The sequence below is a fragment of the Brienomyrus brachyistius genome, chromosome 11, assembly GCF_023856365.1.
Source record: "Brienomyrus brachyistius isolate T26 chromosome 11, BBRACH_0.4, whole genome shotgun sequence".
Taxonomy (NCBI): domain Eukaryota; kingdom Metazoa; phylum Chordata; class Actinopteri; order Osteoglossiformes; family Mormyridae; genus Brienomyrus; species Brienomyrus brachyistius.
In genome coordinates, this window is record NC_064543.1 from 6,302,365 (window position 1) to 6,319,977 (window position 17,613).

Below are 17,613 nucleotides of genomic sequence, written 5' to 3' on the forward strand. Positions count from 1 at the left end.
ATGGATTAACTCATTAGCCAGTTACAGCTAAATATTTTGGATGAAGCGAAAGCATTTAATGCCATTCTGTGTGAAGATCGTACTCTGGGGACATGGCATCTTGGGCAGGTGACAGGTGGGCGGGTGCCATTCAGTCTTCCTCGCCTCCTGGGAGTGACACACCCCCAGTAGTGAGTCATCTGTGGTTTGTATGGCTATGGGTATCCTGCACTCACACCTGCCTTACTTACTGTTATGTCTGCGTGCTGCTACATCACCTCCCAGCAACTCTATGTAAGGAAATTTCTACACAGCCGTAGTCTAACACCACAGCACTGTTTGCTTGGAAACAGCCCCCCCCCCCCCCCCCCCCCCCCCCCCCCCCCCTGCCAAGCCCAAATTTGTTCTTGTGAATTGGTGTATAAGCATATTGACAGCATTACTCCTAGTCTGATTGTGTTTTTTTTTTTTTTTTATTCCAGCATGTTCTCTGGTCTCCATTGGCCAAATAGACAGCCATGTGTCTTCCCTTTTCTTGGTAGTGCTCCTGCAAAATAAACTGTTGAATTAGCTATTATTGGAAGTGGCGTTCTGCTGTTGGAGGAGGGAAGTAACACTTCTGGTAGCTGTGGGGTCTCTTGGCAGGGTATCCAATGGGCTGTCCGATGAAAAGCCCCGCCCACCCATCTCCCATCACTCCCCAGAAGATGCGGGCTAAAAGACTCTGTGAGGGCCTTATGGCTTTCATTGCTGGATCATCCTCTGGTTCCCGCTATGGCCAGTACATGGTTTTCCTCCTGCTGATCAGCTCAATCTGGTATGCATTCAGTCGTGAATGCTCCGGAACATGGTGAATGCTGCGAGCGTGATATCGTTACTGACGTGTAGCACAGTTCCTCTGTCTGCCTTTCATTTCTCCACATCTGCTTCCAATAGCTGCCCGCTTCACTGTGATATTAATCCCTCTAGAAGCCGAGAAGCGTCTCGACAGTCCCGTTTTCTTCTTAAATCTTGATTGTTATCGATGTGGTGGATCTGGTATCAATGTGCGTCCTGTGTGATTCTCAATGGTTGCCTGAGCTTAAAGTACCTTCTGCGGTCTCCGTCGTTCCTTTGATTACATGGCAACACAGAGGTGGGGGCAGAGGGGCGGAGGGAGGTCCAGGCTCGGGCGACATCCTGTCTTCTAAACATTTTTTATTTTTTTTGTGCTACCCATGGCTTGTCCGGGTCTGTGCTTTCATGCCTAATGAGCATTCAATGGAGGGGCATGAAATTATGATATCAGATTGGCTCAAGGAAAGCTGTGTTCTTTGAGAAGCTCAAACTGCGACATCATGAACCGAGCAGTAATTTCCGCTTTGCTGTCACCATCCCGTAGATGTTGGACCTCTCTGTGGACTGCACACCTTTTCGTGTCTGTTAATTCCAACTGAATATTAACTTGTGAACTTAATAACATGGGTCCGCATTGAGTTTAGCATTTTAATTGCAGTACCTATTCAGAAGACTCTTTGCAGGTTATTGCTGCATTATAAATACGCACAATTTGCTTGAATGTCCATTCATTTGCATCTAATGAGTTTCCGCTCTTTGGCCAACATGAAAAACATATTTCATTACATAAAGGTCCGGGGAAGGAGCCTGTGCTAAGGTACTAACCTCGACTCATTGAAGCGATCACCTATGAAAACTGAAAATCACTTGGATAGCTTTTGGGGAATAAAATGACCTTCCGTCACACTTTCCTGCGTGCCTCAATCTGTTTAATTACAGGTTTCCCACTATCTGATGCACATCACCCCTGGCTTGTCGTGCTCAACCTTGTAAAACCTCTTCCATGTGACTGGCTGTTTTGCACAGTTTTAGTAACACAAAAAATGTTCTAAGGGAAGTAGGAGTAATGATTGGAGATGAACCAATGAGACTGTAGAGGAGGTAGGTCTAAGCAACTAGAGTAGGAGGGTCCATCCAATCAGATGTCTTGGTCTGGCATCCTGTAGTTGATTGGACCCACCTCTACAACTTCATTGGTTCTCTCTCTGAACCAATCATTTTACATTCTGTCCTCAGAATATTTTTGTGTAAGTAAAACTCCCACGAGCAGTTTAACTTGCGCAAAGTACAAGTACCGTTCACCGCGAAACCCGTACTTATCGGTCGCCTATTTAACCCCAACTGATCTGGATGCATTCATTGGTCACAGCAGAGTACAGAGCAGCTGTCGTGAGGCTGTTACTCCATGCTGAGGGATCGCTGGCCAACAGAGTGAAGATAAGAGCCAGACAGCCAGCCAAGATGTGCCCACAAAACAGCCAATTAGATGGGCTAATAGCTCGTCCAATTACATTTGCATGCAGTTTGTTGTTGTGCAGTCACTGCTTTGTGTGGTAAATTAGACGCAACTCTCGCTTTCCTCCCCAGAGGAGTTAGTTCTTCCTTACAGCGCTGCTGTCTGCTCTGACATGCTCAGCCTTGACGTCCGTGAAACAGACTGAAACTGGGTAGGTTTGTTAGACGCGCTGGTGGTTCTGACCTATACAGCATGTGCTGCTGTTGTTGACGTCCCCAGTGCTTCTGTTTTTAATTTTTTTCGAACATCAACAAAACAGACACTTTAACGACGGGGCTTTAGGTTTGAACTGTCAGCGTTTAAGGGCGACTTTGCTGACCCCTGCTATTCCCACACATCTGACTCGGTCATGAACTGGAATTTTAAAATTGGCCACAAATCACAAGCACCGTTTTTAGGATACTGGCCCAGCCCACTGAGCTCTGTGTAGTTGTGTGGGGTGGGTGCGGACCCTAGACCTGTCCGTCCCGGGTGTGGTGGGCTGTGTGGATCCCGGAGTCGATCATCCTGTGAACGGCCGTATAGCTGCGAGCAGCCTTATAGCCCAGCTGTAAGGTGCCTGCCTTGGGTTTGTAGTCTCTCTTGCCATGTGCTGACATTCTCGGGCTCAGTTTAGCCACCCTCCCCTCTGCAAATATCTGGTGGAAAGTGTGTATTAGTCTGTACTCTTCTGTGCTGACATCTTGCTGACTAAAGCACATTTTTGAGTCTTATTTCTGAGCCAGGTCTGGGTGACTCCTATCGGGTTTTGACAGAATCTCCGGCATGGGGCTTGTTTATGTGACTGTTTGTGTCACCCTCTTGGATCATTTATTTTTATAGTTTTTTTTTAATTTTTTTTATTCTTTCCTTTGTGCCAATCGGTATTTTTGCAGCGAAGGTGAGAGCTCTGGGGAATATTTCCGAAACGCACTGCACTGGGCCTCAGTGCTTTTAAAAGTTGTTTTTTAAGATTTAAAAATTTGCTTCTGCAGTGACTAAGCTGCCAGCATGATAACTTCTGTATCCAAGCCAACGTTTGACTCCCTGTCCTGGCTGGTTAAGCGCTTACTCACCACAGAAATCGGCTTTGCATAGAACTGAGTTGCGACCATTTTAGAGGCTCTGTAAGAGCTGGAGGAGGGGTGGTAGTGTTGCGCAGTGGGGATACGGGTGAAAATTGTTGAGGGAAGGCTTTAGAAACTCAGTGGAGCGGGGGAGTATCCTGCTGTCCTGTAGTAATGATGTATACAGAGCTGTGATTGGCTGCGGAGCTGTGATTGGCTGCGGAGCAGCGACGCGTCAGAGCTGTGAAGCATCACATGCATTAATACTGCCAGCTATTTTGAAAAACCCTCAAGTTTTTCTCCTTAAGGCAAAAATGAAGTTTCTTTAAGGTGAGTGCATCTCAAAGGGTGCAATTTATGCCATTTTAATAGTGTTTTTGACGGTAAAAAATAAACGCGTAACTCCCAGCTCCGCAGGTGAGGAATATGATCAGTGTCACTCTGAAGGGTGGAGAGGCTTATAACTTTTTAACTTTCAAATGGCCTGTCAAAAAAAACCTTCCTTGCCTTTTAAATCCTGCCCACCAAACTTTTTCCTAACTTGTAAAAGTTTGAAGATTAATATGGTTCAGTAGTAGAGCCTTTTCAAACATTTATGCAGATAGAACCTCCCAACCCTTCTTGCTGTTATTACAAAAAATAAGTAATCGTGGTTCATACATTGTTGAGCAACATGTGGAAGGTCTGTAGTGTATTAACTTTAAGGCTCTCCTATTAGACGACACCCCCAGTAGAGTAACGGCCCTTATAACACGGATGAGCGTCTAAAATCCAAATACCCTTGTGGGGGGGGGGGGGGGGGGGGGAGTCTCCATGTTCTGTTGCGGCGAGTCTGCAATTAATTGCACGTGTGAAATGTTTGTCTTCAGCCAATTTCAGTAGCGTCATTTTTTAAATGAGTACATTTGTTTGATCATAACATCTTGAGTTTTCCAAAAGCTGTCAACAAACGGCATAATTAATCTGCCATTTCTGGGGCTTGGATGCTGCTGTAGGTGGGCCGCAGACCTCCTTTGTGGGTCGGCTTGCTAACAGGCATCTGACACACACAGCCCAGGACTGGATGTGTTCAGTGTCCCTCTGTGTTTCTATGGCAACACACCCAATCAGTTTAATAAAAATCTGCCTGCAATCAAAGAACTAAAAATGCTAGAAGTCTCTGGTATTTTTTATTTTTTTTGGTTACTTATGGTTAAAGTTAAAGTTGTCAATTTTGGGATTAGGGTTTTGCCTGTATAAATGAATGGATGGTCCCCACAAAGATATGAATGCAAGTGTGTGTGTATGTGGGAGGTTGGGGGATGTCCCTAGACAATTTGATATCTGCGCTGTGGAACTGACTCAGCTCACCTGGTTACGTGTCATCAGAGAGTTTCTGTGTGTCTCCAGTAAGAAATATTGAAAAAGTTTCCTGGATGTTCACATTTCACTTTATCAGCTTTGTTTTAGAAACTAGTGGCCGCCTGTGGGAGATGTGCTATATGCTAGTAAACCTTCTCACAGAGATAAGGGAAGGGTGCAGTAACCATAAAATTGTGTTCAAACCGGCTTTCTGGGGGTGAATTTTTAAAGGTTGAAGGATGCAGTTTGTCTGTCCTCCTGCATGTCAGTTCCTGCTGCCTACCTTCACCCTCTCCGGTCCATTTTGTTGCGTATTTCCCCCCCCCCCCCCCCTTCGGATGGGACCCCCGGCAACCATCCAAAACCCCCTCTTCAAATCTCACCCTTCTTAATGTAGTACACTCCCGCAAATAGATTTCTGGCCATGCAATAATTTCTTCATTGGAAGTAAAGAGTACAGAAGCTCCCTTCTTGGCCGCGGCTGAATCACTGCCAATGAGGGCCCGAACAGCTGTACCACAGTTTAAACATTTAATCCCCACTGACCAGGGGAACATTTCGGTTTTTAAAGCTTTGACAGGTTTTGAGTCAACACTGCTGACCAAAAACTTGCTCTTTGTCAATATTTAGCCTTCAGCAGCGCCGGTGTTCCTTGAGCCCGGTAGAATACAAGGCTGTGACCCAGCCCTGTAATAAGTCTCTGTTGGCCCTTTTTAATGGTCCGGAATCATAACCAACAGTGTAAGATGCAACGTTTTAAGTTTCCTGTAATCTTGCGTAATTTATAATGAATGAATTGTTTTGTTCTTGTGGTTATTAACGATTTGATAGATGATGGTGGCTTCAGGGCTGATTCAGCACCGTGGTTTATGACGTTAACGGCGGGCCCGTTTTTCCTCCATGACTGTGGTTAACGAGGTCCATCCTGTTCTACCCTCCAGATGCAGCAGCTGTTCTATGAGAACTATGAGCTGAACAAGAAGGGATACATCCGCGACCTGCATGACAGCAAGATCCACCGGGCCATCACACTGCACCCCAACAAGAACCCGCCCTATCAGTACCGGCTGCACAGCTACATGCTGAGACGCAAGATCGACGAGCTCCGCTACCGTACGGTCCAGCTGCACCGTGAGATCGTACAGATGGGCCGCTACAGTAGTTCCGAGGTGCGCAAGGAAGATCTGCAACTGGGGGTGGCACCCTCCTTCATGAGGTTCCACCCACAGCAGCGGCAGGACGTCCTGGAATGGGACTTCATCACGGGACGGTACATCTACTCATCCGCCGAGAAGCAGCCCCCACGCCGGGGCATGGACTCCTCACAGAAGTCGGCTCTGGAGGACATAACAATGCAGGTGATGGAGATGATCAACGTCAACGCCAAAATCAGGGGCCGCGTCATCGAATTCAAGGAGGTTCAATATGGCTACCGCAGAGTCAATCCCATGTACGGCGCAGAGTATGTGCTGGACCTACTGCTGCTGTACAAGAAACACAAGGGGAAGGCCATGACCGTCCCTGTGAGGAGGCACGCCTACCTACAGCAGACCTTTAGTAGGATTTACTTCCAGGAGGATGAGGAGATTGACGCTGCTCACCTGGCCAGCAGGATTAACCAGGACTCCAACTCGCTCTCCTTCCTCTCCAACTCCCTCAAGATGTTGGTGCCGTTCAAGCTGGGTGGCTTGGAAACTGAACCCAAGGAGCCGAAGGAGGAGAAGGTTAACATCCTGGTGCCACTGTTGGGCCGTCACGACATATTTGTCCGCTTCATGGCTAACTTCGAGAAGGTCTGCCTAATCCCAAACCAAAACGTCAAGCTGCTGATCCTGTTGTTCAGCACCAACAACAGCACAGAGAGGCTACGGCAGACAGAGCTGATGAGAGAATACCAAGCAAAGTACCCCCGGGCGGACTTGGAGGTCATGAATGTCCTCGGACCTTTTTCCCGCGCCCTGGCTCTGCAAATGGGCTCGACGCGCTTCTCCGACAACTCCCTGCTATTCTACTGTGATGTCGACTTACTGTTTACAGCCGATTTCCTGAATCGGTGCAGAAGCAACACGATACTCGGAAAGCAGATCTACTTTCCAATCATTTTCAGCCAGTATGACCCCAAAGTTGTCTATGCGGGAAAGGCACCCAGTGAAAACCAGTACGTATTCACCTCCAAGACAGGCCTGTGGAGACACTATGGGTTTGGGATAGCCTGTCTGCATAAGGCAGACTTGATCACCGTGGGTGGCTTCAATATCTCCATCCAGGGATGGGGCCTAGAGGATGTGGACCTCTTCAATAAATTTGTTGAATCAGGGATCAGACTATTCAGAACCACAGACACTGGTATCGTGCATGTCCACCACCCCGTCACATGTGACCCAAACCTTGACCCAAAACAGTACAAAATGTGTCTGGGTTCTAAAGCGTCTTTGCACGGGTCCGCTCTGCAGCTGGCCGAACTCTGGTTAGCAAAGAATGACCCCTCGCTGCGGGAAATCCACGTCAGTAACACCAGTTCCACAAGGACCGTGTGAAGCACTGTGGTAGACTGAACTGGGGACTTCTAACTACCTAATTTATTTTTTAAAAAAAAGGACTAAATGAATATATTTTGGAAATACTATTTTCTAACAAGTGCTCATTGGGTTCAAGGGGTATTCGCATTTTTGGTTTTTAAAAAGAAAAAAATGAAAAATAAAATTTCGATATTCCATTGGGCTTGGGAACAATGACGTATGTATCAACAAAAAATGTTTGCTAAACTATGACCTCTATATGTAATCTGAGAAGGTACCATGAGGTATTCTTGAGAGCGGTCCTGGATTGTGTGTGTGTGTGTGTGTGTGTGTGTGTGTGTGTGTGTGTGGGGGGGGGGCTTTAATCCTTTATGGATGTTTACAGGGCACTGCGTGAAGACTCCATTCATCAGTGAGAAGGGTGTTCCAAAAGCCAAGCGTAATTATCATTACAGGCCTTAAATTTACTATCGATTTTACGCCTTTTAAAAAAACAAAACAATGCCGAAAATCACTTGTTTCTAGATTTTTTTGTTTCTTTATCTGAGCACAACTGCTGAAATAAATTTCTGCAAATAATTTGTCGTCTAATTTAATTTATTAACTGTCGGCCTACGTTTCTCCGTTAGGACTGTTTGTCCTCCACCAAAAAAAGACTCTTTTGGTTTCACCTTGCATTAGAGGGATGTCTTGTGGACACATAGCTGTACTGACTAGCCTAGGAAGGCCATACGCCGGCTGGATTGTAAGGAGAATGGGGCGACCGTGTCATGCTAGCATTCTTCAGGGCGTTAGCTTAGAGAGAGGGTGGATGGTATGATGTCTTTTGGTCCCGGGAATTTCTCCCCCGTGCTGGGATGCGCCTGGCTTTGGCTGTTTTTGATCTCTTGCCTTTGACTTATGTCCAGCTAGGGAAGATTTTCTATGTAATAAATAATAAATGTATCAAGCCCCTTTGTGTTCAATTTCTGAAAACCTTTGAATACTTTTCTTGGCAATGCCTTGTGTTAACAGATTAATTCCCAAATTGCTTTGAATATATACCGTTTTGTAAAGGTTATTTGCCTGAAGTCGGAAAATTGCTACTAGCACAGCGTGGTGAGAGATTTAGCGTGGTTTTCTCTGGGGTCTGATGCGTGCGCAGTCACGGGTCAACATTCTCCTGGAGGATCGAGTTTTTTTTTTTATATATCGTCACAGTCCTGTCCACATGCAGGGGAAGGGGGGGGGCAGGAAATGGATGAGTGGAGTGAAATCCCAATTTGGAGATGGCAGGCGTGATACGGTGACCATTGCGGGGCACGCTGCCGGTTGTCCCGCTGAGAACACTGATGGCCGAGCTGTTCCCGCTCATTAGAGGGAACTCTGCTTCCCCTGCTTGTGACCCCGCGTGTGAGGAGTTATCTGCAGAGGGAGCCCCTTTAGTGATTCCCGCCATATTAATATGAGGGTGGGGCATGGTGGCCCAGTGATGGCTTTGTTACGACACACAAAGCAAGGCTTCTGCAGGCCCTCGGCTTGTGGATTTTCCTGCCCCTTAACCTGCATCTTGGGCTTCTCTTACATTGTCTCCAATAATTGCTATTTACGGACTCAAATTCAGTTTTTCGCAATTCAGCCTATAAAATTATTCGACCCACTCCCCTCCCCTCCCCCACCACCAGCCAAACTGAATACGTCGATCCCATATCCTTGTTAAGAAGCCTTTTGGAGTCGAACCAACTCTGATTTACTGTCCTGCCCCCCTGCCCCCTGCCCCCATCTGGAGTTAACGACTGCTCTTAAAAATCTACACCAGCCCAGACCAGGAAGACGGTGTGGAACAATTGTCCCAAAGACGTGGAAGGCATACAGCTGGCTTTAATGAAAGCTGCGCTCGCGGTAGGACTCGGCGTTCCTCTCTCAACACGTGGAGGGACATCCTCTCCAGAGGCTGGCATTTTGGCAGTTAAGAGGCAGGATGCCGCTCGCATGTCCGCTGGAGAACGTTTTTACTATCGAAAGTAACACAAGAAGAACGTCGATGAGTAACATGTGGAGCGACTTAAGATCTGCTTTGTCGTTGCCCCTCTAACGAGGAAAAACACTAACAACTTCCATGCGCGTGAATTTGTCCCTCTGCCACGGACTGTGCCTCGAGTGCTGGAGGCACGTTCTGGAGCAGGGCTTGCGGGAAGCTCCACTCCATGGTGAGGAGGACTGGCTCGTCGAGTCCTGGGCTGCGGGCAACAAAGCCAAGGCTGAAGGGGGGTGCTGAGCTTTACGAGCTTAGGGTTCAGTGGCCTGCAAGGCTGAAACCTCGACGGGTGACAGTTGATAATCCCGACAAAATTGGTGAAAAAGATACACTGCGACTCTCGAGGTAATTCTCTGAATCCTCTCAACAGCAAAGGCTTTTGTGTTAAGGAAACCTAACAATTAGTCACTGTGTTGAGGACCCCGTTAAAAAAAAACAAAAAAAACGTGGAAATGGATGAACTCCAAAGTGCTGGGTTTCACAGTACTGACCAGGCCTGTGTGCTTTTTATATGGTGAGTGCTTCTGACGGCTTGGATCACCCGAGTAATTTCACAGTGCCATGGAGCAGAGAGCGGCTCTTATATAATACAACCAAATTTGAATCCATAGAGCCATATTAATAAATGAAAATTGTGCTTTTCTGCCTAGTGGTCTGTTGTAAATTTGCAGACAAAGCTGGCAGATTAACCGCAAGAACATTGGGTTTCATCTGTGTTCTCGGTGCTGGCCAGCTGCTGTGGGGTTGCTCAGTACCAGCGGCGAGGGGCCGCCCCTTTAAGAAGGACCTCCTTTAAGCTCCGGGGGCCAGGGATGAATGACAGCCGGCTGCTACCCCCCCCATTGCATTTTTACGCAACGCAGCCTTTTGTGATTGAACTCCACAGCAAACGTTATGGTCTCATCGGTGGTTGGCATGGCAATAATTTGAGAAAAGCAGCTGTGTTACCTCAGACCCAGCCACGTTTATGTCGATTACGCATATTAATTTTTGGGGGGGGGTCCTTGGCATGTTGGCAGATTTTCCCATTACTGCTCCTGCTGAATATTCCGCAGAGTATTCCGCATCTGCTGAGCTGTTCCGAAGCTTGGACAAAAATCCGATTCTCTGTTTTTACTGGAAGCACATTGGTTTGATTAGATGTAATGCCCGCCTGTTCCCGGGGGGGAAATGGGAAATGGTTTTATTTTCCCGTTCGGCCCTTCATGTGGACAGATAGGTGCCCTATCTTGAAACGATCAGTGAAAATGAAGCCGCCCCCCCCCTTGCCCTCACCCCCTGTGGGGTAGCCGTGGAGTCATCGTGAAATCGATTTCTGAACACCGTACCCTTGTTATAGCATTAGCCAAATTACAGTCCAGTCCCCTCCATTCATCTGCAGACCACATGGCCGCTACCTCCCACAGAGGAACACGTGTCTCACGGTTTGGTGAAGGGACGCGCCTGCTCCTTATACTGTGATTGGCTGATAAACCTGTTACTCATATATGGCCGGACGCACAGTGACCGGCAGTGTAGATCTCCGAAGTTTGTGTTGGATTTCACCCGTGGTTCTACAAAGCAGGTGGTGAAATACCACTGTTCTTGCGTGGCTGCATACGCAGAGTGAGGGACTGGCGTCTCACTCAAGGTGTTCCCCGCATCCGGCCCCGAATGGCCTGGGATTTGCTCCAGCATCACTGTAACCCCCACTGCATTAGCACTTACGGATAACGGTCAGATGAATCTTTCGGTAACTTTAAACGAACGGTTTAAAGACATTTAGGTCCTGGTCAGCTGTAAATTGGTGGGAGAATTCCTTTTGCTGATTCTCATTATCTGACTGACGTTTAAATCTGACGTGGACCTTCCCGACACCTTATGGGAAGCTGGGCTGGCAGCCATTAATAACAGATTCCCAGAAGCCTGTAAACAGAGCTCCACTTTAGGGATCAGGGTACACATTGTTCCCAAACAGAATAAACACACCAACAACTGCTCTCACCCACAGCTGCTTATTCAGCTAGAAAGAGCAGATTGACATCTATTAGCTCAGGTTTGTCATAAATATACTAATAGTATTGGGGGAGGTCATCGCTGACATCATAGTCCTGCTCCTGACGGGTATGTGCTTTACAGACATGGATGCTGATACACATCCTCAATGTTTAGTCCCCCTCTCTCTGCATGGGGCAGAATGTAACAACTGACCATCGTAGCAGAAAAGCCCAGGGGAAGATCATTTTAATATTTATAAAGGTACATAAAGGACTTTGAGAGCTTTGTGGCACTGGCACTGACTGGGGAACATGCACATTTTCGTACGGGCCAGGCTTTCTGGGAACTGAGCATCAACGTGGATTATATGAACAAATTTTTAAATTCTTGACGCTAAGTCTCCCGCTCTCCGGGAGAAAGCTGTGGCTGATTAAAAGGCACGGAGCTTGTTGTGGTTCCCTTAAAGGAACTGCAAGAAAATGTATGACTTAAAAATGAAGATTATCTGGTGGGATGGAGATGCACCATGTGCCCGCCCCTTCAGAAGCATCGACAGAAGTAATTGGCTTACCTGTGTAGGATGGACAGTAGGAATAACCAATTAACAACAGCAGAGGGCATGTGCCGCTACTATGATTTACTTATTTTTTTTTCTTCTTTTAAACTGCTTGCGTCTGTTATTAGTCTGGGTTTTCATAGAAATCTTGCATAGCAGAAAACAGTTCCACAGAACAGGCTATGACAAGCATCTTTGAAAAATGGTCTCTACTGCATTTACTCAGCTGCTGACAAAACGGCCGACAGCAATCTGGCCAAAGGTGGAACCGAGCGGAAAGAGGCGTGTTCTCAGGCCTCGCCGGGATGCGAACTGGTACGCGATTGCAGCGAATGTTTCGGTCATGGCGCCACCACATCTAAACAGGGTGGATTTAAAATCAAGCTGAAAGCAGCAATCCTATAAACAGACCAGTATAAAAAGCATCCATCGCCATTCCATATATGTTTTGAAGAGCTCTTGTCCGAGGCAACCGGCCAAACCTTGGCATTATTTCACCAATCAGAAACCTTGGCCTAAAAAACCAAAATCATACACCTTCTGCACACACAAATGAGGCCTCCAAGCTCCCATGGTGCAATGCACCAGCCTGTGATGTGAAGAATTATTACCATGTCATTAGAGGCGTGAGACAGCCTCCGTGAGTGGTATATGCCCAACTGGGCGCACGCTTCGTTTCATTCACAGCTTGGTAATTGGAGGCTATACGAGGTGAAATCATCATCGAGCACTGCGTTTCCCGGGGCCCCGATACCAGCGTGTCGTTAGAGACTGATGGTGTCTGGGCTGACGGCAGCTGTGATGAGGGTGGCTCCAACCCGGCGGTAACACGGGTGGTTGTTACAGAGCTGGACGAACCGTGGCTGCAGTTCAGCTGGACCCGGTCCTCTTCACGGAAGCCATTACGGCTCGGGGGTGTGAGTGAGGTCATCAGCTTTGCATGATGGCTGGTCGCTGCCCAGCGGGAGTAGAGGTGCTGGCAGCTGGGTCCCCCCACTTCTCTCAGGAACCAGACCCCAGAGGGCTGGCGAGCACCTGGTAGCAATTAGCAGCCCGTGCTGCTTTGAAACCCCCATCCCTGAAGCCCTCACCGCCCTCAGCCATGGGGTCGAGCTCTTTACAGGACAGAGAACAGCTTACGAAACGTGGATGGGACCAGGGCAACAGCCACAGTGACACGGCCTCCAGCGGTGGCTTATGGGAAGGGTAAGCAGCACAGGAGAGGCGAGGTGATGGCAAGTGGCAGGAAACCTCACAGTAGACACTGGCAGAACCAGAAAACAAATAGGGCATCTCAAGAACCCAAGGTGCTGAAGACCAGAAGGAACGTAGGGCTTAGAAAAATCACTGGCTTCAGTATCACGTTCTTCAGTTTGAAATGCAGAAGTATAAAAATAAAAAACAGTGAATAAGCAGGCCTGAACCATCCAAAAAGCCCAGACTCAATGGTAACTGCAGCCTCTCCCTCATCCAGAGTAACTGCTTTCACTTAGATGTTTCATTGGAGCAAAGTTAAGCACCATCCACAGAAAGACTACAGCATGGCCTCCCCAGGGAATATGGCTGACCAGTCCTTAACCACTGTGCTAAAAAACCTAAACAATATCAATCTACATTTTCTTATGTGCGCATTGTGGAAAGTTTTGTCAAAATGATTGATGTATGTGGCTTCATATGCAGACCCGGGATCTTCTGGCAGCCAGAGTCTGCTAACCATACTACAAACCACTGGGCTTGGAGGAACGTTCAGAACCTACTGGACTGCTCCTGGACCCAGTGATATCGATCCCATCCTGAGCCAGTTCGCCGTGTTGCTCTGGTGGCCTCCAATGTGTTTTCCAAGAACCTGGCAAAGAGGAATAAGCACCGATTTGCTGCCAGGAATTTTCTCGAGCCCCAGGTACTGCTGGACACTCAGGTAGCACGTCATCGTGTTTGGGGGAGGGGGGTGGAGGCACATTTATCAGTTTGTACGCATTAACATCTAATCTTCTGACCCAAGAAGTTGTTCTCTGCACCACATTAGGGCTGAATAACAAACTGACGCAATTCCTCTTAAGGTCCTCACAGTCCGATCTCAGGTGCTCACCCTCCCCCCAGACTTGTTCCCTTTTGGAATTTCTAAAATTTAATCAGCCCCGTTGATATGCAAGGCCAAAGCGCCCAGCTTCTGGGTCAACGGTCTTCGTTCAGGGCTCGGCGATTAGCCTATTTTGTGGTGGCTTCTGGTGCCATGAAAACCGCAATCATTTCACCATCCAGGTGCCTGACTCATCACCATCAATCATCCATGCCACCGTTCGGCCTTCTGCACGGATCGCTTCAGGAGCATGGCACTCTGCCTCAGGGCCAGCCGGCTGGGGCGGGATAGCAATTCCACATCACGGGGCTGGCCAAGCATCGTCCCCGCTCAGGTTTCACCACTTCACCTGACCAAAACTCGACCTTCTTCCATGGGGACGCCTTCGTTTCCTTCTGACTTTGTAAAAATGCTGAGTGTCTGCTTTTAAATTCATAGAGCTCATTTGAGGACAGGTGAGAAGACTGTAAAAGAGATGCACGGGGGTCTATTGCATAGATTTATTTTAGAAAGGAACAATATTTCCTATATACACATGCAGATGAGTGATTGTGAACAGTATAGAATAGTATAAATTAAATTAGTTGAATATATTTCATGCTTTATCTCACAAATAATAGAAAAAAAAAATACAGCTCTTGTTCATAAAGGTGCAGTTGCATTTTACCCATCGACTAAATGCCTGAGCAGCCGGGGATTGTCAGGATTTCAGAGCAGGCCTTGTGATCCCCCTGTGCCTGCAGCTCAGAGGGCCTGCCCCGATTTTCCCTCTGAAGGTGCAGTGGTTCATGGACACGCCACTCGATTCCGTTTGCTCAGGCTGCTCTCTCTCTTACCCGTCTCTCTGACGGCGTAGCGGCCCGGAAAGTCCCCACGTGACGGTGAGAAACAGGAGTCCAGTTTCCGCGGCGAGCCGTAAGCACACACATGCTGTCGCCGGGATACGGCTACACTGCTGGTCCATGGAAAGCACCCCCCTCCTCCCAAGGCTCCCCCCCCATCATGGTGGAGTACATGTCAGGTCGCACGCCCCCTACCGCTGCCCTCGGCCCCCTGGCTGGGCCCCCGATTCTGAGCAGGCAAAGGGCTACCTTCTTTTCTTCATGGTTTCTAGCCGCCCCAGCTCCTCGTAGGACTGGTAGAAGACCTCCATCTCCCTGGCCCCCCAGCTCCTCCAGACCGCTAGGCACCACTGCGCGGTTTCATTCCGAAAACCACACACAACCGTGTCCTTTGCCACCACAGCTGCCCCGACCAGGGTCCTGCAGGGGAGAGGAGGGCATTTAAAAAAAAAAAAAAAAGAAGATATTAGTGTGTAGGTTCTTCCTGGGTCATGTAGAGCCTCGTGCCAAAGACCTCACACTTTGGCTTAGCGGTGGATGTACAGAAGTGGTGACTAGGGGGGCACTTTTCACTCTCCTACGTCATTACAAGCTTATAACACGGAGAAATTCCCAATTATGTGGGAATGGAAAAATGTAGGACCTCCCAACAGCTGTTTTACGAGTGAATGGGGGGAGGAACTAGCCCCCTTGGAGGAGCCCCCGGCCGATGCCCCCATCATGTGCATTAACAGTGGGAGTGTCCCGCGCTGATTGAGGACTTCGCCGTGTGGCATACCCATCCACCACGAGGCGTCAATAGTGCTACAGACCGCGAAGGTGGGACAAAGACTTCCACTATGCAAAATGTCCCCCCCCCCCAAAGAGGGAAAAAAAAAATCTGTCATGAATTGAACAGCTGGCAGAATCCGGAGCAAAATAATTACAGACTGGAGAAAGAGTCACCCGATCAATATGGACTTTCCATCTTTATGGGGGAGAAGCGTTTAGCCGTTGTGCTGAGAGATTTGTTTCCCAGCACATCACAAGTGAGGCCATGGCTGCTTCTCAATAACAAACAAAAAAAAAGATAAACATGATATAATCTGCAACATGCGTACCTGACCATGCTCGTGTTCTTGCGCACCCATTTTACATCATCTTAAATTCCCACAAACCAGTTCCAAGACTCAAGAACAGGAGCACGGAGGACGGTAAAAATCCCCAGATGTCGTTTTTGCCCAAATTTGTTCTTGGAAGGCAGCTTACCAAGACCACTTTTGCCAAGACCACAAGTACAATCTTTGTGTTCTTGGTAGAGAAACACCCCTCAAGAGGAACAACAAAGGCATCCGGGGAGCGGGAATCAGGACAGAGCCCAGCTTACCCGAACTGGGTCGGTCCCGGTGCGTGGAGCATCGCAATGACACGTCCCTGGTGCAGCACCCCCTGCTGCTGCAGCTCGATTACTATCATGTCCCCCCCACGCCTGCAAAACACAACACACACAGCTCAGGGGGTCAAAAAAATACAAATAATAAAAAAAAAAAAAAAAACCAACACATCAGCAGTCCACAGAACAGAGCAGTAAAATGACCCTGGGATGTTGTTTCCCCCCCCCCCCCCCCCCTCCATATTTTTCTAAATACATCGTGTATTTGTAATACCGTAGTTCTGTTCTTTTTCTTATTTTCTCCATAAAATACCAAATCCATAATACCATGGGCACTTTTAAAATGACCCGTCAGTACCTGGGGATCCACACCGTGCCTTTCACAGCCAGCACGGCGAGGGCCTGCAGGTGTGGGGGAGTGTGGCCTTCCAGGGCAGGCTCTGCAATCACAGTGTGGGAGGGACACGCAGGGATCCCGTCCCGCAGCCCGTCGGGCTCCTCGACCTCAGGGGAGGCTGGCACGCTGGAGCTGGCGAGGGAGCTCATGGCCCAGGATCCAGAATGCTCCATGCGGCAGGGGTGCTCCAGGGAGCAGGCCGAGGAGCTCACGGAGCAGTAGTCAGTCAGAGAGTCCTGGTGACAGAGGATCTGTGTGCCGGCGTTCTCCTCGTACAAGATCCTCACTTCCGCCGAGCTGTGTCCCTGCTCGGGGCCATCCTGTTGGGGCGAGGACGGGGGGCTACAGGCCGTCCCCGAAGGCCAGGTTACGCCAAAAGTGTCCCGCAGAGGGCTGGCGTCCCCACAGGCGTAGGTGGCGCACGGCCTGTAGGTGGCAGCGTGGTACATCAGCAATGTGTTGGTGTGGTCGTCCAGGCACCAGACAGCCTCCTCGCCCCAGCAAGCTGAGCTGGCGGCCAGGGACACGATGCGTGAAGGCACCCGGTACGGCTCAAGACGGCGTACTGCCTGCAAGGACAGGCGGTCCACCACCAGCAGGCCCGGCCCGTTGGTGTACCAGACCTCGGAGTCGCCGCGCACCAGCGCCATGCTGAGCACCGGGTAGGGCCGCTGCCGCGGGTCCGTGTCCTCCAGCTGGAACTGCGAGCGGTTCACAGTGTGGGAGCACAGGTAGGTCTCGCCGTCCAGGGGCATGTCGTCACACAGCATGTACACGGCCAACAGGCCGTCGGCCATGCCCACGAACACCAGGGGCAGGGCCTGAGAAGAGGGGTGAGAGCGGGGTGGCAGCAGAGGTGCCCCCGGGTGGTCGTCAGCAAAACCGAGCACAACCCGTAAGGTGTGAGGCTGGCTTCTGCATTACGAAACCTGGTCTGGCTTTTCTTTTGCTCCCCCCAGAGAATATGACCTAATTGACCCAACCTCCACCACCTCAAATTATGATGTCATTTGATAATATGTCTCCAAATGTAGCAAACTGCGCCCACACAAATTTCCAGCAGCCTTGCTCGAGTCACATTAAAGATTCTGACTGTTGTCTTAAGTATACAAACTTAGGGCTCAGAGGCTGGGA

The 17,613-nt window shown here is 49.0% G+C and overlaps 2 protein-coding genes across 9 annotated transcripts in view; one reads left to right on the forward strand and one right to left on the reverse strand.

The window, feature by feature from the left end:
* chsy1 (chondroitin sulfate synthase 1) overlaps positions 1 to 8,188 on the forward strand; it is a 30,083-nt gene extending 21,895 nt beyond the window's left edge. Inside the window, exon 3 of the mRNA XM_049031026.1 lies at positions 5,661 to 8,188. Within this exon, the coding sequence (XP_048886983.1) occupies positions 5,661 to 7,256 (1,596 nt within the window). The 3' untranslated portion in view covers positions 7,257 to 8,188. The remainder of the gene's footprint in view (positions 1 to 5,660) is intronic.
* Positions 8,189 to 14,353: 6,165 nt separating this feature from the next.
* lrrk1 (leucine-rich repeat kinase 1) overlaps positions 14,354 to 17,613 on the reverse strand; it is a 31,407-nt gene continuing 28,147 nt past the window's right edge. For all 8 annotated transcript variants that reach the window (XM_049030855.1, XM_049030861.1, XM_049030860.1 and 5 more), the window contains 3 exons: positions 16,441 to 17,300; positions 16,077 to 16,178; positions 14,354 to 15,130 (listed from right to left, as the gene is read on the reverse strand). In XM_049030855.1, the coding sequence (XP_048886812.1) occupies positions 14,956 to 15,130; positions 16,077 to 16,178; positions 16,441 to 17,300 (1,137 nt within the window). In that variant the 3' untranslated portion in view covers positions 14,354 to 14,955. The remainder of the gene's footprint in view (positions 15,131 to 16,076; positions 16,179 to 16,440; positions 17,301 to 17,613) is intronic.